Source organism: Ips typographus, linkage group LG3 (assembly GCF_016097725.1).
Source record: "Ips typographus isolate SLU linkage group LG3, UJ_Ityp_2.0, whole genome shotgun sequence".
NCBI classification, from domain to species: Eukaryota; Metazoa; Arthropoda; class Insecta; order Coleoptera; family Curculionidae; genus Ips; species Ips typographus.
In genome coordinates, this window is record NC_138424.1 from 17,611,066 (window position 1) to 17,635,373 (window position 24,308).

Genomic DNA, 24,308 nt, shown 5'->3' on the forward strand with positions numbered 1-24,308 from the left:
CGGGGACATTTTGATTACATAAATTTTGGTTACTAACCCTTGATGTGATTTACTCATTGGCGTCGATCTAAAAATTGTTTTCTTTGCTCTGCGGTAGAAAACTAAAATAACGCCACTGAATGCGGTTACAGTTCAGTCCTTGGCAATGTTATGGGACTTAAAAACTGAAAATAAGTCAAACTTCCTGAAACTGGCGTTTCAATTCAATTCTAATTAGAGATTCAGGAGACGTTTCGGTCAATTGACCTCTTTTTAACAGAATAAACAGTCTTTGCTACTTACTGATCTATTGCCTTGAACTTCAAACACACTTAACTACAAAAATCACACAACTTTAACATAATATAACACTCCAACTTCTTCAGTGCGACAGAGAGAGAGACCATTTCGCACGTACACTAAAATTATTACGGCGATTCATTAACATTTAAAACTGTACACTGGCACAGTTAAGACATCGATCAAACTTAAACTACTAAAAAAATTGCGGTACCACCAAAACTAGGAGCGTTCTGGTACTTTCCTTGAACTTGGTTTCACGAAGATCGCGACATTGAAACTGAAGAGAAATCTTCATCTTTCTTTAGGCGACAGCCAACAAGTAGCAGTACTTTATACCGGGTCAAGCATAAAATTTCGTTTTATCTAACAAGAGTAAAAGGATCAAGTCAGACTGCCCTTGCTGGTTACCTTTCTGTTCTTCCTTGAAGAATGTTAATTTATGGTTTTTCAGGGTATGTTGGAATCAAGATTTCTAAGCAGGTACTAATGGAGGTTCCCTGGTTTTAGAGTTTAACTGTAAATGCGTGTAGAAAATGCTTGTGGTACCTACGTGATTAGTCTCAGCTGTTTTACTTGTTGATTTAGCGTGAAAGTGTCTTAAGTGCCACTTTCTTCCAATTAAGGGTCGAAGGTTTTCTTTTAATCAGTTATTAATTTAACTTAGTACAGCAATAAGAAAAGTATTATCACTGACAAATGTAGTAGAGGTCCATCTTCCGTATTTGATATGTAAATGATTTGCGGTAATCAAATAAAGTCAAACATAAGAATTCAATTACTAAAGCCAAAGATAAGGAGAAATAGTTCCTGTACACCAATTGAAAGAAATTGTTGTTTCTCTCAATCAAAACTAGGAACTAAACCTTTTCTAGTCTTGATTAAACCTGAGTGTTTTTTTGGACGATGCACCAAAGCAGAAAAAAAAGAAATTTTATGAGAACCCCTCCTCTGCAATAACAAAAATAGGAAACTCAAAGGAAATTACCCCCCTTGGAGATTTTAACGGCAGGACAGGGAGAAGACACAACATGACTACAAGATATTGAATGGCTTCTTCCAGCACCCATGGATCCACAAATATACATGGACACTAAATAGGAGAGGCCTGAAATCGATCATATATGATACGCCAAAAGACCAACTTAAAGGTGCAAGATAGAGTGACCATTATTGGCTCGGATCTAAAATCTTATTTCCGTGGAGATCAGACAAAGTCGAAAAAAGTCCAGAAATCCAAAGATGAGAAGTAATAACCAGGACTAGATACAATCTGTCAAGTATAAACTATGAGAGCGTTATATCTTCAATCGTGTTGTGGTTTTAAAGGATAATTTAGCTAGACAGTCACGTGACCATTGTCAAAATGATAAATCTCAAAAACACTCTTTATATAGAATACTTCCAGAAAACTTTTCCAAGCCCTGATTTTTGAAACGTTTGAGCACAGTTTGACAGTTTTGACGTTAGTGGCAGTTGTGACGTGATTGTAGAATACTATTCACGTGACAATTGTCAAAATAACTGTCATAAATATCAAAAACACGTTTTATATCAAATACTGCAAGAAAACGTTTCTAAACCCTGATTTTTGCAGCTTTAGAGCATAGTTTGACAGTTTTGACGTTAGTGACAGTTGTCGGGTGATTGTATAACACTATTTAACTAGACGATAAAGTGACAATTGTCAAAATAACTGTCATACATCTCAAAAACACGTTTTATATCAAATACTACAAGAAAACGTTTCTAAACTCAGACTTTTGCAGCTTTAGAGCATAGTTTGACAGTTTTGACGTTAGTGACAGTTGTCAAGTGATTGCAGAACACTATTTAGCTAGACGGTCATGTGACAATTGTCAAAATAACTGTCATAAATCCCAAAAACACGTTTTATATCAAATACTACAAGAAAACGTTTCTAAACCCTGTTTTTTGCAACTTTAGAACATAGTTTGACAATTTTGTCGTTAGTAAATGTTGTCATGTGACTGTAAAACACTATTTAGCTAGACAGTCACGTGACAATTGTCAAAATAACTGTCATAAATCTCAAAAACAGAGTTTATATCAAATTACTACAAGAAAACGTTTCTAAACCCTGATTTTTGCAACTTTAGAGCATAGTTTGACAGTTTTGTTGTTAGTGACAGTTGTCATGTGATTGTAGAACGCTATTTAGCTAGACGGTCACGTGACAATTGTCAAAATAATTGTCGTACATCTCAAAAACACGATTTACATCAAATAATACAAGAAAACTTTTCTAATCCTCTAATTTTTGCAACTTTTGAACACAATTTGACAGTTTTGTCGTTAGTGACAGTTGTGACGTGATTGTAGAACACTATTTAGCTAGAAGGCACGTGACAATTGTCAAAATAATTGTCATACATCTTAAAAACACGTTTTATATCAAATACTACAAGAAAAAGATTCTAAACCCTGATTTTTGCAACTTTAGAGCATAGTTTGACAGTTTTGACGTTAGTGACAGTTGTCGGGTGATTGTATAACACTATTTAGCTAGACAATAAAGTGACAATTGTCAAAATAACTGTCATACATCTCAAAAACATAGTTTATATCAAATACTACAAGAAAACGTTTCTAGGACCTGATTTTTGAAACTTTAGAGCCTAGTTTGACAGTTTTGACGTTAGTGACAGCTGTCACGTGATTGTAGAATACTATTTAGCTCGACGATGAAGTGACAATTGTCAAAAAAACTGTCATAAATCTCAAAAACATAGTTTATATCAAATGCTACAAGGAAACGTTTCTAGGACCTGATTTTTGCAACTTTAGAGCACAGTTTGACAGTTTTAATGTTAGTGACTGTTGTCACGTGACAATTGTTAAAATAATTTTCATACACCTCAAAAACACGTTTTATATCAAATACTGTCTGGTAGTTTATGCAACCAGCATAGCAGATAGTGCGGGCTGGCGGCAAGGGTTTTAAGGTTAGTTTTAGTTAAGCATAAGTTGCATGGTCGTTAAGTTGTAAGTTGTGTTCCTTGTACTCCCGTACATAATAAAGTTATCTTGGAAATTGCTAGTATTATTTCAAGATAAAACAAATACTACAAGAAAAAGATTCTAAACCCTGTTTTTTTCCCCTAATTTTTGCAACTTTTGAACACAATTTGACAGTTTTGTCGTTAGTGATAGTTGTCACGTGATTGTAGAACACTATTTAGCTAGAAGGCACGTGACAATTGTCAAAATAATTTTCATACACCTCAAAAACACGTTTTATATCAAATACTACAAGAAAAAGATTCTAAACCCTGTTTTTTGCAACTTTAGAATATAGTTTGACAGTTGTCACGTGATTGTAGAATACTATTTAGCTAGACGGTCACGTGACAATAGTCAAAATAACTGTCATAAATCTCAAAAAATTGTCTTGTTTCGAAAACTGTGTTAAAATGTAATTCTTGGATATTCTAGTCAAATTTTGACATTAGTCACCATAGTTAGTCACAGACATCACGTGGTTTTAGAGGATAATTTGGAAGAAGAAAATGACTGTTTTAAGCGCATTTTAGAATCCTCATTAAATTTCCTATTCAATAAACTAAAAAAGTATATAAAAACTTTCACATCATCATATAATTAAAAACGGTAGATGTACCGTTTTAAACGGCAGGACAGGGAGAAGACATAACATGACTGAAGATATTGAATGGATTCTTCCAGCACCCATGATTCCACAAATATACATGGACACAAAATAGGAGAGGCCTGAAATCGATCATATATTATGATACGCCAAAAGACCAACTTAAAGGTGCAAGATGCGAGAGTACACAGAGGACCTACCTGCGATAGTGACCATTATTGGGTTGGATCTAAAATTTTACTTCCGTGGAGATCAGACGAAGCCGAAAAAAGAAATCCAAAAATCAGAAGTAATAACCACGACTAAATACAATCTGTCAAGTTTAAACTATGAGAACGTTATATCTTCAATCGTGTTGTGGTAAAAAAAACAGTTTAAGATGAATTTTTATATTCGAAGAAACTTGCAATGCAATTTCCAAAAAAAAGAAGTTAAAAATAGTCTAATATTTAGGAAAGGATTAGAGTTACAGAAATTTTGCAAGGGACCAAAAATGTTCAGAGTGCAACTGCTGAATTAAAGGATTTAAAGAAACTGTTTACATTTTATAGTTGTTTTAACTGTTTACTCCTAACTATTACTGTTAATAATACTATTGCATTTTAATTTGTATACAAATTATTATTAATTAAATTATTTATCATTCTGTTTATCATCGGTTTTTGATTTCAATCATATTGTTGATTACCAAGTGTATGAACATAAACTTTTATTTTTTGATCAAAAATGGTGCGTTTATTAAAAAAAAACAAAAAATAGTTTTTTTCATCTAAATTAAATGGAAAAACCAGTGGCATACCACTTTTTTCTTTAAAATATCTGGTATCATTCAAGATTCAGATTTGTACAACCGAACCAGACAATTACTGATCATCATTTAAATTAACGGTACTCTCCCATATTTCAGGGTTTAGATGAAAATTATGAGGATGTTTTGAACTATAACGAATACCGAACTCTCAGTTATTTTATTTGTAAAAAAAAGAACAATTCGGCACACCCTGTATATTAAAACTACACTTTTGTTTTATTTGCCTATCTATACACAATATTAGTTCACCAACATGTCCGAAACTCTCCATATATAACCAACATCATTGCGTTTTTTAACCAATGATGTGATAATGTTATAAAACCAATGTTGCCAAGTCGAAATATTTAATGGCAGTAGAATAATCAGTCAAAAAACGGTAGATCAAAACAAATTCATTCATTTTACATTATTATACTAATTTTAATCCTTGATTCTTCCTATAAATATAAAAACCGTACTTCAAAAATACAGATTTTTTATTTTTTTTATTAATAATATTGTTTTATAATTTTTGACATTAGTGACAGATATCACGTGGTTTTAAAGAATAATTTAGCTTGACAGTCACGTGACTATTGTCAAAATGATAAATCTCAAAAACACTCTTTATATAGAATACTTCCAGAAAACTTTTCCAAGCCCTGATTTTTGCAACTTTTGAGCACAGTTTTACAGTTTTGACGTTAGTGGCAGTTGTCACGTGATTGTAGAATACTATTCACGTGACAATTGAGAAAATAACTGTCATAAATATCAAAAACACATTTTATATCAAATACTGCAAGAAAACGTTTCTAAACCCTGATTTTTGCAACTTTAGAGCCTAGTTTGACACCTGTCATGTGATTGTAGAATACTATTTAGCTCGATGATGAAGTGACAATTGTCAAAAAAACTGTCATAAATCTCAAAAACACATTTTATATCAAATACTGCAAGAAAACCTTTCTATACCCTGATTTTTGCAACTTTAGAGCATAGTTTGACAATTTTGACGTTAGTGACAGTTGTCACGTGATTTTAGAACACTATTTAGCTAGACGGTCACATGACAATTGTCAAAATAACTGTCAAATCTCAAAAACACGTTTTATATCAAATATTGTAAGAAAACGTTTCTAGAGCCTGATTTTTGCAACTTTTGAACACAGTTTGACAGTTTTAACGTTAGTGACTGTTGTCACGTGATTGTAGAACACTATTTAGCTAGACGGTCACGTGACAATTGTCAAAATAACTGTCATAAATCTCAAAAATACGTTTTATATCATATACTACAAGAAAACGTTTCTAATCCCTAATTTTTGCAACTTTAGAGCACAGTTTGACAGTTTTAACGTTAGTGACTGTTGTCACGTGATTGTAGAACACTATTTAGCTAGACGGTCACGTGACAATTGTCAAAATATCTGTCATAAATCTCAAAAACACGTTTTATAACAAATACTGCAAGAAAACCTTTCTAAACCCTGATTTTTGTAACTTTAGAGCACAGTTTGACAGTTTTAACGTTAGTGACAGTTGTCACGTGATTCTAGAATACTATTTAGCAAGACGGTCATCTGACAATTGTCAAAAAAACTGTCATACATCTCAAAAACACGTTTTATATCAAATACTGCAAAAAAAACGTTTCTAAATCGTGATTTTTGCAACTTTAGAGCATAGTTTGACAGTTTTGTTGTTAGTGACAGTTGTCACGTGATTGTAGAACGCTATTTAGCTAGACGGTCACGTGACAATTGTCAAAATAATTGTCGTACATCTCAAAAACACGATTTACATCAAATACTACAAGAAAACTTTTCTAATCCCCTAATTTTTGCAACTTTTGAACACAATTTGACAGTTTTGTCGTTAGTGACAGTTGTCACGTGATTGTAGAACACTATTTAGCTAGAAGGCACGTGACAATTGTCAAAATAATTGTCATACATCTCAAAAACACGTTTTATATCAAATACTGCAAGACAACGTTTCTAAACCTTGATTTTTGCAACTTTAGAGCATAGTTTGACAGTTTTGTCCTTAGTGACAGTTGTCACGTGATTTTAGAACACTATTTAGCTAGACGGTCACGTGACAATTGTCAAAATAACTGTCATAAATCTGAAAAACACGTTTAATATTAAATACTACAAGAAAACGTTTCTAAACCCTGATTTTTGCAACTTTTGAACACAGTTTGGCAGTTTTAACGTTAGTGACAGTTATCACGTGATTGTAGAATACTATTTAGCTAGACGGTCACGTGATAATTGTCAAAATAACTGTCATAAATCACAAAAACACGTTTTATATCAAATACTACAAGAAGACGTTTCTAAACCCTCATTTTTGCAACTTTAGATCATAGTTTAACAGTTTTAACGTTAGTGACTGTTGTCACGTGATTGTAAAACACTATTTAGCTAGACGGTCACGTGACAATTCTCAAAATAACTGTTATACATCTCAAAAACACGTTTTATATCAAATACTACAAGAAAAAAGATTCTAAACCCCGTTTTTTGCAACTTTAGAATATAGTTTGACAGTTTTGACGTTAGTGACAGCTGTCACGTGATTGTAGAACAGTATTTAGCTAGACGGTCACGTGACAATTGTCAAAATAACTGTCAGGAATCTCAAAAACACGTTTTATATCAAATATTACAGGAAAACGTTTCTAATCCCTGATTTTTGCAACTTTTGAGCATAGTTTGACAGTTTTGTCGTTAGTGATAGTTGTCACGTGATTTTAGAATACTATTTAGCTAGACGGTCACGTGACAATTGTCGTAAAAGTATATAAAAAGTTTCACAACCATCATAATGACAATGTAATTAAAAACGGTAGATAATATACAAAAAAACAGTAGAACGGTAAATGAACCGCAAAAACGGTAGATGTACCGTTTTAACGGTAGACCTGGCAACATTGTCAAAAACAACAAACACGTACCATCGAAAGATTGTTGTTTGGTGCGCAATAGGCTCTGAAATTCAATCATTGGACCTTTCTTTTTTGAAGAAGCCAAGGGCAATGCAGTTACTGTTAATGGACAACGATATCGAACAGTGATACGTGAATTTTTGCAACCACAGTTGGGAGAACTTGGTTTACAAAACTTCTGGTTTTAGATGGCGCTACATGTCATTCAGCTCGTGAAACGGTCGCTCATCTTAGAAACGTTTTTCCTGCCAAGTTGATATAACAAAATGGAGATATTGAGCGGCCGTCTCAATCCCCTGATTTGACGCCACCAGATTTTTTCGTTGAAAAGGAAAGAAGAACATTAATCGCCCACAGACGATAAAAGCATTAAAGGCAAACAGACGTTCATTGTTGTTTTTCTGTCAAGGAAGGTTCTACATTTTTTTGACGTTTCATGGAGCGTGCAGAACAAATATGACAGTTAACAGTATTGTTCTGTTAAGATACGTAATCGTGACGTCAAACTCTATCGAATGCGGCTCAAGATACCTTTTGGTGTGTTAGGACATACAAATATGGAAATTTCAAAATTGAAATGAGGTTGGAAGTACACTCTGTAACTGACATGCGCGATGAAAGTGCCAAAACGGATGTGACGCCTTTACTTTCACACATTCATACAGCAAATTTGATTTTAGTGATTTTTGTTTAATTTTGATTTTGTGACAAGATACACAATTATTGCGTTTAGGTATTCAATGTGGGGAAGTGGCATTTTCTGCATTTTAAACAAAAATCTTGATGTCGACATAAACTTAATTTATTTCTGATTCAAGTATAGTTCTGAAATGAAGAAAGATGATATACGATATTTTAGTTCATTTACACACAAAACTTGAATAACCAAATTCCATTAAATTTCAGGTGGATGTTGCGGTTCCACCAAGAGGGTGACCACAGTGGGGGGATGGTCCTGGGCTTGGTGGTTGGTCACCGACGTGCAACGACTCTCCTTGGAGGTAATGACTCTCAATCCTCAATGCGAAAGCGTGGAAACCTCTCAAGGAGTGCCTCTCAGCGTCACCGGAGTGGCTCAATGCAAGATCATGAAAGCGGACGGATTGTTGCATACGGCCAGCGAGCAGTTTTTGGGCAAAACCGTGAAAGAGATCAAAGCTACTATTTACAAACTTTAGAGGGACATTTGAGGGCGATTCTGGGTAAGTCTTTTGACGTTTAGTTTTCAACTGGATGAATTTTTCCTAAAATTTTCTTAATTTCTCTGTCACTTTTTTCGGCCTGTTTTTCTTCGATTTTTGCCCTACTTCTGTAACGTATCACTGTTTTCCTTAACCGGCAAATTTGGGTAAACAAAACTTACCTGGATAAGGCGGTTAATCCAAGTAGGAGACCGAAACTAAAACACGGCAGCCACACTACGTGCATTTTAGCGAAACTGAGAATTTTACCAGCGCTTTTCGTTTCGTAAGTGATAAGCTTGGATTTCCATGCTGTTTACATGCTCAACTTTGTGAATGAATGAACTATTCAGGAAACCTTACAACAAATTGCTCTAATGACGTTCAAGGTTCTATCTAAGGAGAAGTTACGCGTGTGGGAACACTTCAGGTTTATCATCGCTAAATTGATTGTAACGTGTAGTTTTTTGTTTATCAGTGGCGGATCGTATTAAAATTATTGCGTTTAATTTAGGAAACTCCAACGCCATTTTATTATTGGTATACAGGGTGGGAAATTTTAAGTCCCAGAAAGCACTAGAGTAACAGTAGTTATAAATTTTGAAGAGAATGGTTCCAATTTGAAATTTGAAATTGACGCCAAACGCATGAAAATCGACGTGAATTTACATCAAATTAATGAAAATTGACCAAAAAATTAGATATCGATCAAATTCATGAAAATTTACATAAAAAGTTATAAATGATGATAAAATCATGAAAAACTGATTGAAATATTGGAATTTTGCCAGTCAAGTCAATATTGATAACTGCTCTGGAAATTGACATAAAAATGATACAAATTGACGTTGACAATTGTAAACTTGAAATTTGCACCATATTTTTGATAATTGGCTTACAAACTGAAAATTATGGTCAAATTCATGAAAAAACTAATTTGATAGTTGGATTTTTGCTAGTCAAGTCAATTTTCATAATTTTTAAATAAATTTCAATGCTTGAAACTTGATTATTGACGAAAACTGGAAATTAAGCACCATATAACTCGGTTATTTTTGTGAGTTCAGGGTGGTTGAACCACTCAACTTAACCGTCTTGAGCTCCTCTTTCCAGTGGTGTTGAGCAAAAAATTTTATCTGAAAAATTGCCTACAGGGTGACCAAAAACAGTCAATCATCATACTTTTCATAAACACTCTGTATACTGGAAGCAAAAACAGTCCTGCAAACTTACAGTGTTGTGTTAAGGAGTTGATTAGGAACATTTTTGGTCTTTTGTAAATTGTTCGTAACTTTCACCGGTTCTGCATTATTTAGCAAAAACTGGTTTGATACAACAAATTTTCAAATCAGTTGAAATTTTGGTTTAAAATTTGAATACCCTGTAACTCAGTTATTTTTAGGAGTTCAAGGAGGTTGAACCACTCAAATTAACCGTCTTGAGCTCCTTTTTCCAGTGGTGTTGAGCAAAAAATCCTATCTGAAAAATTGCGTACAGGGTGACAAAAATAGTGAACCACTACACTTTCCTTGCACACCCAGTATACTGGAAGCAAAAACGATCCTGCAAACTTACGATGTTGAGTTAAGAAGTTGATTAGGAAGATTTTTGGTCTTCTGTACATTTTTCGTAACTTTCACCGTTTCTGCATTATTTAGCAAAAACTGGTTTGATGCAACAAATTTTCAAATCAGTTGAAATTGTGGTTTAAAATTTGAGCACCCTGTAACTCGATTATTTTTGGGAGTTCAAAGTGGTTCAATCACTTAAAAGAACCGTCTTGAGCTCCTTTTTCCAGAGGTGTTGAGCAAAAAATCCTATCTGCAAAATTACGTACAGGGTGACCAAAAACAGTCAGTCACCATACTTTTCATGCACACCCCGTATACTGGAAGCAAAAACAGTCCTGCAAACTTACAGTGTTGGGTTAAGGAGTTGATTAGGATCATGTTCGGTCTCTTGCAAATTTTTCGTAACTTTCACCGTTTCTGAGTTATTTAGCAAAAACTAGTTTGCTGCAACAAATTTTCAAATCAGTTCAAATTATGATTTAAAATTTGAGCACCCTGTAACTCGGTTATTTTTGGGAGTTCAAAGTGGTTCAATCACTTAAAAGAACCGTCTTGAGCTCCTTTTTCCAGTGGTGTTGAGCAAAAAATTCTATCTAAAGAATTGCATACAGGGTGGCCAAAAACAGTCAGTATCATAATTTTCATACACACCCTGTATACTACAAGCAAAAACGGTCTTGCAAACTTACAGTGTTGGGTTAAGGAGTTGATTAGGATCATGTTCGGTCTCTTGAAAATTTGTCGTAACTTTCACCGTTTCTGAGTTATTTACCAAAAACTGGTTTGATGCAACAAATTTTCAAATCAGTTGAAATTATGATTTAAAATTTGAGCACCCTGTAACTCGGTTATTTTTGGGAGTTCAAAGAGGTTGAACCACTCAAATTAACCGTCTTGAGCTCCTTTTTCCAGTGGTGTTGAGCAAAAAATCCTATCTGAAAAATTGCGTACAGGGTGACCAAAAACAGTCAGTTACCATGCTTTTCATGCACACCCCGTATACTGGAAGCAAAAACGGTCCTGCAAACTTACGGTGTTGGGTTAAGGAGTTGATTAGGATCATGTTTGATCTCTTGCAAGTTTTTCGTAACTTTCACCGTTTCTGAGTTATTTAGCAAAAACTGGTTTGATGCAATAAATTTTCAAATCAGTTGAAATTATGGTTTAAAATTTGAGCACCCTGTAACTCGGTTATTTTTGGGAGTTCAAAGTGGTTCAATCACTTAAAAGAACCGTCTTGAGCTCCTTTTTCCAGTGGTGTTGAGCAAAAAATTCTATCTAAAGAATTGCATACAGGGTGGCCAAAAACAGTCAGTATCATAATTTTCATACACACCCTGTATACTACAAGCAAAAACGGTCTTGCAAACTTACAGTGTTGGGTTAAGGAGTTGATTAGGATCATGTTCGGTCTCTTGAAAATTTGTCGTAACTTTCACCGTTTCTGAGTTATTTACCAAAAACTGGTTTGATGCAACAAATTTTCAAATCAGTTGAAATTATGATTTAAAATTTGAGCACCCTGTAACTCGGTTATTTTTGGGAGTTCAAAGAGGTTGAACCACTCAAATTAACCGTCTTGAGCTCCTTTTTCCAGTGGTGTTGAGCAAAAAAATCCTATCTGAAAAATTGCGTACAGGGTGACCAAAAACAGTCAGTTACCATGCTTTTCATGCACACCCCGTATACTGGAAGCAAAAACAGTCCTGCAAACTTACGGTGTTGGGTTAAGGAGTTGATTAGGATCATGTTTGATCTCTTGCAAGTTTTTCGTAACTTTCACCGTTTCTGAGTTATTTAGCAAAAACTGGTTTGATGCAATAAATTTTCAAATCAGTTGAAATTATGGTTTAAAATTTGAGCACCCTGTAACTCGGTTATTTTTGGGAGTTCAAAGTGGTTCAATCACTTAAAAGAACCGTCTTGAGCTCCTTTTTCCAGTGGTGTTGAGCAAAAAATTATATCTAAAGAATTGCATACAGGGTGGCCAAAAACAGTCAGTATCATAATTTTCATACACACCCTGTATACTACAAGCAAAAACGGTCTTGCAAACTTACAGTGTTGGGTTAAGGAGTTGATTAGGATCATGTTCGGTCTCTTGAAAATTTGTCGTAACTTTCACCGTTTCTGTGTTATTTACCAAAAACTGGTTTGATGCAACAAATTTTCAAATCAGTTGAAATTATGATTTAAAATTTGAGCACCCTGTAACTCGGTTATTTTTGGGAGTTCAAAGAGGTTGAACCACTCAAATTAACCGTCTTGAGCTCCTTTTCCAAAGGTGTTGAGCAAAAAATCCTATCTCAACAATTGCCTACAGGGTGACCAAAAACAGTCAATCATCATACTTTTCATAAACACCCTGTATACTGGAAGCAAAATCGGTCCTGCAAACTTACGGTGCTGAGTTAAGAAGTTGATGGGAACATTTTTGGTCTCTTGCAAATTTTTCGTAACTTTCACCGTTTTTCAGTTATTTAGGAAAAACTGGTTTGGTGCAATCAATTTGCAAATCATTGAAATTGTGATCTAAAATTTTGGGTGAAAAGACAGTCAGGGACAAAACCGACTGTGAAACCTACTTGGGGTGAGAAAATTACTATTTTAAGCACATTTTTGGAATCCTCATTAAATTTCCTATCCAATGTCCTGAAAAACACAACAAAATTTGAAACAGTCATTGACTGAATCATGTTTTAAGCACATTTTTGGATACCACTCATCAGGTAAAATCAGGGAGAATTATGGTGTCAAAATGTAAACTGTCCAGGACCAAATCGCCTGTAAAACCTACATGGGGTGAGAAAATTACTGTTTTAAGCACATTTTTGGAATCCTCATTAAATTTCCTATCCAATGTCCTGAAAAACACAACAAAATTTGGAACAGTCAGTAAATGAATCATGTTTTAAGCACATTTTTGGATACCACTCATCAGGTAAAACCAGAGAGAATTAGGGTGTCAAAATGTAAACTATCAAGGACAAAATCGCCTGTAAAACCTACTTGGGGTGAGAAAATTACTGTTTTAAGCACATTTTTGGAATCCTCATTAAATTTCCTATCCAATGTCCTGAAAAACACCACAAAATTTGGAACAGTCAGTGACTGAATCATGTTTAAAGCACATTTTTGGATACCACTCATCAGGTAAAATCAGGGAGAATTATGGTGTCAAAATGTAAACTGTCCAGGACAAAATCGCCTGTAAAACCTACTTGGGGTGAGAAAATGACTGTTTTAAGCACATTTTTGGAATCCTCATTAAATTTCCTATCCAATGTCCTGAAAAACACAACAAAACTTGGAACAGTCAGTGACTTAATCATGTTTTAAGCACATTTTTGGACACCACTCATCAGGTAAAATCAGGGAGAATTATGGTGTCAAAATGAAAACTGTCAAGGACAAAATCGCCTGTAAAACCTACTTGGGGTGAGAAAATTACTACTTTAAGCACATTTTTGGAATCCTCATTCAATTTCCTATTCGATGTCCTGAAAAACACAACAAAATTTGAAACAGTCATTGACTGAATCATGTTTTAAGCACATTTTTGGATACCACTCATCAGGTAAAATCAGGGAGAATTATGGTGTCAAAATGTAAACTGTCCAGGACCAAATCGCCTGTAAAACCTACATGGGGTGAGAAAATTACTGTTTTAAGCACATTTTTGGAATCCTCATTAAATTTCCTATCCAATGTCCTGAAAAACACAACAAAATTTGGAACAGTCAGTAAATGAATCATGTTTTAAGCACATTTTTGGATACCACTCATCAGGTAAAACCAGAGAGAATTAGGGTGTCAAAATGTAAACTATCAAGGACAAAATCGCCTGTAAAACCTACTTGGGGTGAGAAAATTACTGTTTTAAGCACATTTTTGGAATCCTCATTAAATTTCCTATCCAATGTCCTGAAAAACACCACAAAATTTGGAACAGTCAGTGACTGAATCATGTTTAAAGCACATTTTTGGATACCACTCATCAGGTAAAATCAGGGAGAATTATGGTGTCAAAATGTAAACTGTCCAGGACAAAATCGCCTGTAAAACCTACTTGGGGTGAGAAAATGACTGTTTTAAGCACATTTTTGGAATCCTCATTAAATTTCCTATCCAATGTCCTGAAAAACACAACAAAACTTGGAACAGTCAGTGACTTAATCATGTTTTAAGCACATTTTTGGACACCACTCATCAGGTAAAATCAGGGAGAATTATGGTGTCAAAATGAAAACTGTCAAGGACAAAATCGCCTGTAAAACCTACTTGGGGTGAGAAAATTACTACTTTAAGCACATTTTTGGAATCCTCATTCAATTTCCTATTCGATGTCCTGAAAAACACAACAAAATTTGGAACAGTCAGTGACTGAATCATGTTTTAAGCACATTTTTGGACACCACTCATCATGTAAAATCAGGGAGAATCATGGTGTCAAAATGAAAACTGTCCAGGACAAAATCGCCTGTAAAACCTACTTGGGGTGAGAAAATTACTATTTTAAGCACATTTTTGGAATCATCATTAAATTTCCTATCCAATGTCCTGAAAAACACAACAAAATTTGGAACAGTCAGTGACTGAATCATGTTTTAAGCACGTTTTTGGACACCACTCATCAGGTAAAATCAGGGAGAATTATGGTGTCAAAATGTAAACTGTCCAGGACCAAATCGCCTGTAAAACCTACATGGGGTGAGAAAATTACTGTTTTAAGCACATTTTGGAATCCTCATTAAATTTCCTATCCAATGTCCTGAAAAACACAACAAAATTTGGAACAGTCAGTAAATGAATCATGTTTTAAGCACATTTTTGGATACCACTCATCAGGTAAAACCAGAGAGAATTAGGGTGTCAAAATGTAAACTATCAAGGACAAAATCGCCTGTAAAACCTACTTGGGGCGAGAAAATATACTGTTTTAAGCACATTTTTGGAATCCTCATTAAATTTCCTATCCAATGTCCTGAAAAACACCACAAAATTTGGAACAGTCAGTGACTGAATCATGTTTAAAGCACATTTTTGGACACCACTCATCAGGTAAAATCAGGGAGAATTATGGTGTCAAAATGTAAACTGTCCAGGACAAAATCGCCTGTAAAACCTACTTGGGGTGAGAAAATGACTGTTTTAAGCACATTTTTGGAATCCTCATTAAATTTCCTATCCAATGTCCTGAAAAACACAACAAAACTTGGAACAGTCAGTGACTTAATCATGTTTTAAGCACATTTTTGGACACCACTCATCAGGTAAAATCAGGGAGAATTATGGTGTCAAAATGAAAACTGTCAAGGACAAAATCGCCTGTAAAACCTACTTGGGGTGAGAAAATTACTACTTTAAGCACATTTTTGGAATCCTCATTAAATTTCCTATCCAATGTCCTGAAAAACACAACAAAATTTGGAACAGTCAGTGACTGAATCATGTTTTAAGTACATTTTTGGACACCACTCATCAGGTAAAATCAGGGAGAATTATGGTGTCAAAATGAAAACTGTCAAGGACAAAATCGCCTGTAAAACCTACTTGGGGTGAGAAAATTACTACTTTAAGCACATTTTTGGAATCCTCATTAAATTTCCTATTCGATGTCCTGAAAAACACAACAAAATTTGGAACAGTCAGTGACTGAATCATGTTTTAAGCACATTTTGGACACCACTCATCATGTAAAATCAGGGAGAATTATGGTGTCAAAATGAAAACTGTCCAGGACAAAATCGCCTGTAAAACCTACTTGGGGTGAGAAAATTACTATTTTAAGCACATTTTTGGAATCATCATTAAATTTCCTATCCAATGTCCTGAAAAACACAACAAAATTTGGAACAGTCAGTGACTGAATCATGTTTAAAGCACATTTTTGGATACCACTCATCAGGTAAAATCAGGGAGAATTATGGTGTCAAAATGTAAACTGTCCAGGACAAAATCGCCTGTAAAACCTACTTGGGGTGAGAAAATGACTGTTTTAAGCACATTTTTGGAATCCTCATTAAATTTCCTATCCAATGTCCTGAAAAACACAACAAAACTTGGAACAGTCAGTGACTTAATCATGTTTTAAGCACATTTTTGGACACCACTCATCAGGTAAAATCAGGGAGAATTATGGTGTCAAAATGAAAACTGTCAAGGACAAAATCGCCTGTAAAACCTACTTGGGGTGAGAAAATTACTACTTTAAGCACATTTTTGGAATCCTCATTCAATTTCCTATTCGATGTCCTGAAAAACACAACAAAATTTGGAACAGTCAGTGACTGAATCATGTTTTAAGCACGTTTTTGGACACCACTCATCAGGTAAAATCAGGGAGAATTATGGTGTCAAAATGTAAACTGTCCAGGACCAAATCGCCTGTAAAACCTACATGGGGTGAGAAAATTACTGTTTTAAGCACATTTTTGGAATCCTCATTAAATTTCCTATCCAATGTCCTGAAAAACACAACAAAATTTGGAACAGTCAGTAAATGAATCATGTTTTAAGCACATTTTTGGATACCACTCATCAGGTAAAACCAGAGAGAATTAGGGTGTCAAAATGTAAACTATCAAGGACAAAATCGCCTGTAAAACCTACTTGGGGTGAGAAAATTACTGTTTTAAGCACATTTTTGGAATCCTCATTAAATTTCCTATCCAATGTCCTGAAAAACACCACAAAATTTGGAACAGTCAGTGACTGAATCATGTTTAAAGCACATTTTTGGACACCACTCATCAGGTAAAATCAGGGAGAATTATGGTGTCAAAATGTAAACTGTCCAGGACAAAATCGCCTGTAAAACCTACTTGGGGTGAGAAAATGACTGTTTTAAGCACATTTTTGGAATCCTCATTAAATTTCCTATCCAATGTCCTGAAAAACACAACAAAACTTGGAACAGTCAGTGACTTAATCATGTTTTAAGCACATTTTTGGACACCACTCATCAGGTAAAATCAGGGAGAATTATGGTGTCAAAATGAAAACTGTCAAGGACAAAATCGCCTGTAAAACCTACTTGGGGTGAGAAAATTACTACTTTAAGCACATTTTTGGAATCCTCATTAAATTTCCTATCCAATGTCCTGAAAAACACAACAAAATTTGGAACAGTCAGTGACTGAATCATGTTTTAAGTACATTTTTGGACACCACTCATCAGGTAAAATCAGGGAGAATTATGGTGTCAAAATGAAAACTGTCAAGGACAAAATCGCCTGTAAAACCTACTTGGGGTGAGAAAATGACTGTTTTAAGCACATTTTTGGAATCCTCATTAAATTTCCTATCCAATGTCCTGAAAAACACAACAAAACTTGGAACAGTCAGTGACTTAATCATGTTTTAAGTAAATTTTTGGATACCACTCATCAGGTAAAATCAGGGAGAATTATGGTATCAAAATGTAAACTATCAAGGACAAAATCGCCTGTAAAACCTACTTGGGGTGAGAAAATTACTGTTTTAAGCACATTTTTGGAATCCTCATTAAATTTCCTATCCAATGTCCTGAAAAACACCACAAAATTTGGAACAGTCAGTGACTGAATCATGTTTAAAGCACATTTTTGGATACCACTCATCAGGTAAAATCAGGGAGAATTATGGTGTCAAAATGTAAACTGTCCAGGACAAAATCGCCTGTAAAACCTACTTGGGGTGAGAAAATGACTGTTTTAAGCACATTTTTGGAATCCTCATTAAATTTCCTATCCAATGTCCTGAAAAACACAACAAAACTTGGAACAGTCAGTGACTTAATCATGTTTTAAGTAAATTTTGGATACCACTCATCAGGTAAAATCAGGGAGAATTATGGTATCAAAATGTAAACTATCAAGGACAAAATCGCCTGTAAAACCTACTTGGGCTGAGAAAATTACTGTTTTAAGCACATTTTTGGAATCCTCATTAAATTTCCTATCCAATGTCCTGAAAAACACCACAAAATTTGGAACAGTCAGTGACTGAATCATGTTTAAAGCACATTTTTGGATACCACTCATCAGGTAAAATCAGGGAGAATTATGGTGTCAAAATGTAAACTGTCCAGGACAAAATTGCCTGTAAAACCTACTTGGGATGAGAAAATGACTGTTTTAAGCACATTTTTGGAATCCTCACTAAATTTCCTATCCCATCTCCTGAAAAACACAAAAAAATTTGGAACAGTCAGGGAGAAAAGCGGTGTCAAAGTTTGAACTGCCAGAAGCGTAGTATTTACAATTTACCAATAATTTACCTATCACTAAAAAAATATGAGGTAAACGGCAAAGATAGCCAGATGAGTCGAGGAAACCAATGGTGACATTCATTTTTGAGTAACTCCTACCAAAGTCTTGTTAAACCTAGCTTTCTCATTCGGAATAGGAAATATTTAGAAAGTGACAACAGAATTGGATTCCCCATCCCCAAGTTAGTCGAAAACCAGTCTTTGTTCAATTTTCTATTACAAATTTCAAATTTGCCGTAAAGGTCACTTTACATCATTATATGGCCAGTTTGCGGCAAATTTCAACTTTTAGCTAGAAGATCGCACGAGAGTGGTTTCAAGTTGGGTTAAATGCAAGTTTCTCAACCTGGGTAAGATATAAGTAAAAACCAACGGCTGGAATGGATTTCCCGTCTCTAAATTGGTCAAAAACGAACCGTCACTCGATTTTGTAGAACAAATTTCGAATTTGCAACTAATTGGCCGCAGGAGGACGACCAAAATTTGCGGCAAATGTCAACTTTTAAGTAAACTATCGAGTTTATCCTAAATCGTGGACGAGGAATTCAATGGTAACATCCATTTTGTAGTAAATCTTACGCAATTTATGTTAAACCCAAGTTTCTCGGCCTGTCTAAGAGGTAACAAAAAACGAACGGCTCGAATAGTTTTCTCGTTCCCAAATTGGTCAAAAACGAACCCATATAACTCGATTTCGTGTGGTAAATTTTAAATTTGCCGCAAATTAGCCGTAAAGTCACCCATACAGTCAATTTCCGACAAACGACAACGCTATTTAGATAGACAATCGAGTGAGGAGTCTTTAGTTCCCTAGCTGGGTGATCCTACGGTCAATTTTAACTTGTAGGTAGATTTAACAAAATTTTTAAAATTATTTAAAATAAGACATGTATAACAAAATAATTAAAGGCTGAATCGAAAGAGTATCCTATATATAATGTGTAAAATCATTCTTTTACCCATGAAAACCTGGACGTAATACTATATTACATACTCAGGTGGAAAGTGTTTGATTTCTGTAGAGATATTAGGTAGAACTTTATCTCGAGACAGAAATTAAACTTTCGACCGTGGTTTGTATACTATTTTATTTTCAACCATTTATCAGAATCTTACATTACTTATTACAGATATGGTTGAAAATAAACAAACATTGCAAGCCATTTGTGCCTAAATAGTAATTTATCTAATTTCCTAGAGTACGCTACTGATTTTCAGCAATAACTTAAAATACAATTTATTTACTTAATCAGGAAATATTTTAAGATGATTTTATTTCTTTTTATCAGCTGTACAGATAAGGCTTTTTAAAAATCAATTGGCATTGAGTGGCATATTATCACTATTGGGAAATACTGATTATTGTATAAGAAGGGATTGACGTATTTTTCAGATGAATTCCAGTCCCATTATTTTTCTACTGGTTTTGTTTTCTGATAAAACTCACAATTTTTATTAAGTAATTTCTCGAGTTTTGCCCAACAAAGACATCAATCAAACTGTTTTTAATAGCTTTTTGATACTTTTCTTAATCAAATTACTTAATAACTATTGCTACTGAATTACTTAATGAAAATTGTGAGTCTTTGACTTTGAATTTTATCATAAAAACCAGCTGTTACAGTAAAGTCAATATTATTTTAATATTTTATTATTTTTTTGTTGTTTTTATTTCTTAAAGTCAATGTTATTTTCAAGCTCACTATTAGCGTTTCACAAAACAGGAAATCTTGATTTGCTTGGCTAGTTCTTGAGTTGTCTGCAAGACAGATTATCTAGGAACTTTTGCGTTGCACTTTCCTTGCAAGATTATCTATATTTCTTGCAGTTGCATTTTCTTGGCTTAAAATACAATAAGTCACTTAGAAAAGTCAAAAGTTGTCTGTTTGTTAAACTATAGTAATATTTGACTTTCCTTTTTAATAACCACTCCAGAAATCCGGAATAAAACTTTTATTTGTAGGTTTTTAGGTTTACTGGTTTACATTGTTTTAAGTGTTTTCAGTTTTGAGGGTTATTTTGAGGTTATATTGTAAACTGCTCGTCAAAAAGAATGGGACAGCAAAATTTTTGGTCATTTTTGAGTGGCTGTTTCTTCAAATTGATTCACTCGATTTTAATAATTTTTTTGAGGATTAAAAGGTATTTTCTTCCTCTTTCTGAGGACCTAAATGATCTTGTTGAAAGTTGCCACGGTTCCCAGTAAACACGGTGTGACTGAGGTGTAGTCAAAAATAAAAATATCATTATTTTCAATTAAAATCACTGAACAAGCCAAGATTTATGAGAAAAATATGATTTTGTTTTCAAAGTTTTTTTTGGGTCACCTTGTAATGTGTTGTTATTTAGCAAAAACTCGTTTGATGCGACAAATTTTTGAAAACATTTGAGCACCCTGTAACTCGGTTATTTTTGGGAGTTCAAAGTGGTTCAATCACTTAAAAGAACCGTCTTGAGCTCCTTTTTCCAGTGGTGTTGAGCAAAAAATCCTATCTGAAAAATTGCGTACAGGGTGACCAAAAACAGTCAGTCACCATACTTTTCATGCACACTCCGTATACTGGAAACAAAAACAGTCCTGCAAATTTACAGTGTTGTGTTAAGGAGTTGATTAGGAACATTTTTGGTCTTTTGTAAATTGTTCGTAACTTTCACCGTTTCTGCATTATTTAGCAAAAACTGGTTTGATGCAACAGATTTTCAAATCAGTTGAAATTGTGGTTTAAAATTTGAACACCCTGTAACTCAGTTATTTTTGGGAGTTCAATGAGGTTGAACCACTCAAATTAACCGTCTTGAGCTCCTTTTTCCAGTGGTATTGAGCAAAAAATCCTGTCTGAAAAATTGCGTACAGGGTGACCAAAAACAGTCAGTCACCATAATTTTCATGCACACCCCGTATACTGGAAGCAAAAACAGTCCTGCAAACTTACGGTGTTGGGTTAAGGAGTTGATTAGGATCATGTTTGATCTCTTGCAAATTTTTCGTAACTTTCACCGTTTCTGAGTTATTTAGCGAAAACTGGTTTGATGCAACAAATTTTCAAATCAGTTGAAATTATGGTTTAAAATTTGAGCACCCTGTAACTCGGTTATTTTTGGGAGTTCAAAGTGGTTCAATCACTTAAAAGAACCGTCTTGAGCTCCTTTTTCCAGTGGTGTTGAGCAAAAAATTCTATCTAAAGAATTGCATACAGGGTGGCCAAAAACAGTCAGTATCATAATTTTCATACACACCCTGTATACTACAAGCAAAAACGGTCTTGCAAACTTACAGTGTTGGGTTAAGGAGTTGATTAGGATCATGTTCGGTCACTTGCAAATTTTTCGTAACTTTCACCGTTTCTGAGTTATTTACCAAAAACTGGTTTGATGCAACAGATTTTCAAATCAGTTGAAATTGTGGTTTAAAATTTGAACACCCTGTAACTCAGTTATTTTTGGGAGTTCAATGAGGTTGAACCACTCAAATTAACCGTCTTGAGCTCCTTTTTCCAGTGGTATTGAGCAAAAAATCCTGTCTGAAAAATTGCGTACAGGGTGACCAAAAACAGTCAGTCACCATAATTTTCATGCACACCCCGTATACTGGAAGCAAAAACAGTCCTGCAAACTTACGGTGTTGGGTTAAGGAGTTGATTAGGATCATGTTTGATCTCTTGCAAATTTTTCGTAACTTTCACCGTTTCTGAGTTATTTAGCAAAAACTGGTTTGATGTAACAAATTTTCAAATCAGTTGAAATTATGATTTAAAATTTGAATACCCTGTAACTCAGTTATTTTTGGGAGTTCAAGGAGGTTGAACCACTCAAATTAACCGTCTTGAGCTCCTTTTACCAGTGGTGTTGAGCAAAAAATTCTATCTAAAGAATTGCATACAGGGTGTCCAAAAACAGTCAGTTACCATAATTTTCATACACACCCTGTATACTACAAGCAAAAACGGTCTTGCAAACTTACAGTGTTGGGTTAAGGAGTTGATTAGGATCATGTTCGGTCTCTTGCAAACTTTTCGTAACTTTCACCGTTTCTGAGTTATTTACCAAAAACTGGTTTGATCCAACAAATTTTCAAATCAGTTGAAATTATGATTTAAAATTTGAGCACCCTGTAACTCGGTTATTTTTGGGAGTTCAAAGAGGTTGAACCACTCAAATTAACCGTCTTGAGCTCCTTTTTCCAGTGATGTTGAGCAAAAAATCCTATCTGAAAAATTGCGTACAGGGTGACCAAAAACAGTCAGTTACCATGCTTTTCATGCACACCCCGTATACTGGAAGCAAAAACAGTCCTGCAAACTTACAGTGTTGGGTTAAGGAGTTGATTAGGATCATGTTCGGTCTCTTGCAAATTTTTCGTAACTTTTACTGATTCTGAGTTATTTAGGAAAAACTGGTTTGATGTAACAAATTTTCAAATCAGTTGAAATTATGATTTAAAATTTGAATACCCTGTAACTCAGTTATTTTTGGGAGTTCAACGAGGTTGAACTACTCAAATTAACCGTCTTGAGCTCCTTTTTCCAGTGGTGTTGAGCAAAAAATTCTATCTAAAGAATTGCATACAGGGTGGCCAAAAACAGTCAGTTACCATAATTTTCATACACACCCTGTATACTGGAAGCCAAAACAGTCCTGCAAACTTACGGTGTTGAGTTAAGAAGTTGATTAAGAACATTTTTGGTCTTTTGTAAATTTTTCGTAACTGTCACCGTTTCTGAGTTATTTAGCAAAAACTGGTTTTGTGCAACACATTTTCAAATCAGTTGAAATTATGGTTTAAAATTTGAGCACCCTGTAACTCGGTTATTTTTGGGAGTTCAAAGTGGTTCAATCACTTAAAAGAACCGTCTTGAGGTCCTTTTTCCAGTGGTGTTGAGCAAAAAATCCTATCTGAAAAATTGCGTACAGGGTGACCAAAAACAGTCAGTTACCATGCTTTTCATGCACACCCTGTATACTGGAAGCAAAAAACAGTCCTGCAAACTTACAGTGTTGGGTTAAGGAGTTGATTAGGATCATGTTCGGTCTCTTCCAAATTTTTCGTAACTTTCACCGTTTCTGAGTTATTTAGCAAAAACTGGTTTGATGCAACAAATTTTCAAATCAGTTGAAATTGTGGTTTAAAAATTGAATACCCTGTAACTCAGTTATTTTTGGGAGTTCAAGAAGGTTGAACCACTCAAATTAACCGTCTTGAGCTCCTTTTTCCAGAGGTGTTGAGCAAAAAATCCTATCTGAAAAATTGCGTACAGAGTAACCGAAAACAGTCAGTGACCATGCTTTTCATGCACACCCCGTATACTGGAAGCAAAAAACAGTCCTGCAAACTTACAGTGTTGGGTTAAGGAGTTGATTAGGATCATGTTCGGTCTCTTGCAAATTTTTCGTAACTTTCACCGTTTCTGCGTTATTTAGCAAAAATGGTTTGATGCGACAAATTTTCAAATCAGTTGAAATTGTGGTTTAAAATTTCAATACTCTGTAACTCACTTATTATTGGGAGTTCAAAGTGGTTCAACCACTTAAAAGAACCGTTTAGAGCTCCTCCTCCTACCTAACAAGTGCGGAAAGTGGTACTTTCCTGCACGAGACTGCAATTGCCAGATTGCTCCGCATTGCGTCGTTTGGGCAAGCAGTTAAAGGGCG

At 34.7% G+C, this 24,308-nt stretch overlaps 1 protein-coding gene and 1 long non-coding RNA gene across 2 annotated transcripts in view; one reads left to right on the forward strand and one right to left on the reverse strand.

Annotated features, from left to right (window-relative positions):
* The window catches only part of Flo2 (flotillin-2), a 262,398-nt gene that overhangs the window by 217,464 nt on the left and 20,626 nt on the right, over positions 1–24,308 (forward strand). Inside the window, 2 exon segments of the mRNA XM_081975941.1 lie at positions 8,563–8,817; positions 8,820–8,858. Coding sequence (XP_081832067.1) covers positions 8,563–8,817; positions 8,820–8,858 — 294 coding nt within the window.
* LOC145726716 (uncharacterized) lies at positions 8,443–9,469 on the reverse strand. Its single transcript, XR_014177645.1, has 2 exons — positions 9,020–9,469; positions 8,443–8,965 (listed from the first exon to the last, which is right to left on the reverse strand). It is a non-coding gene; the product is annotated as an uncharacterized LOC145726716 (long non-coding RNA).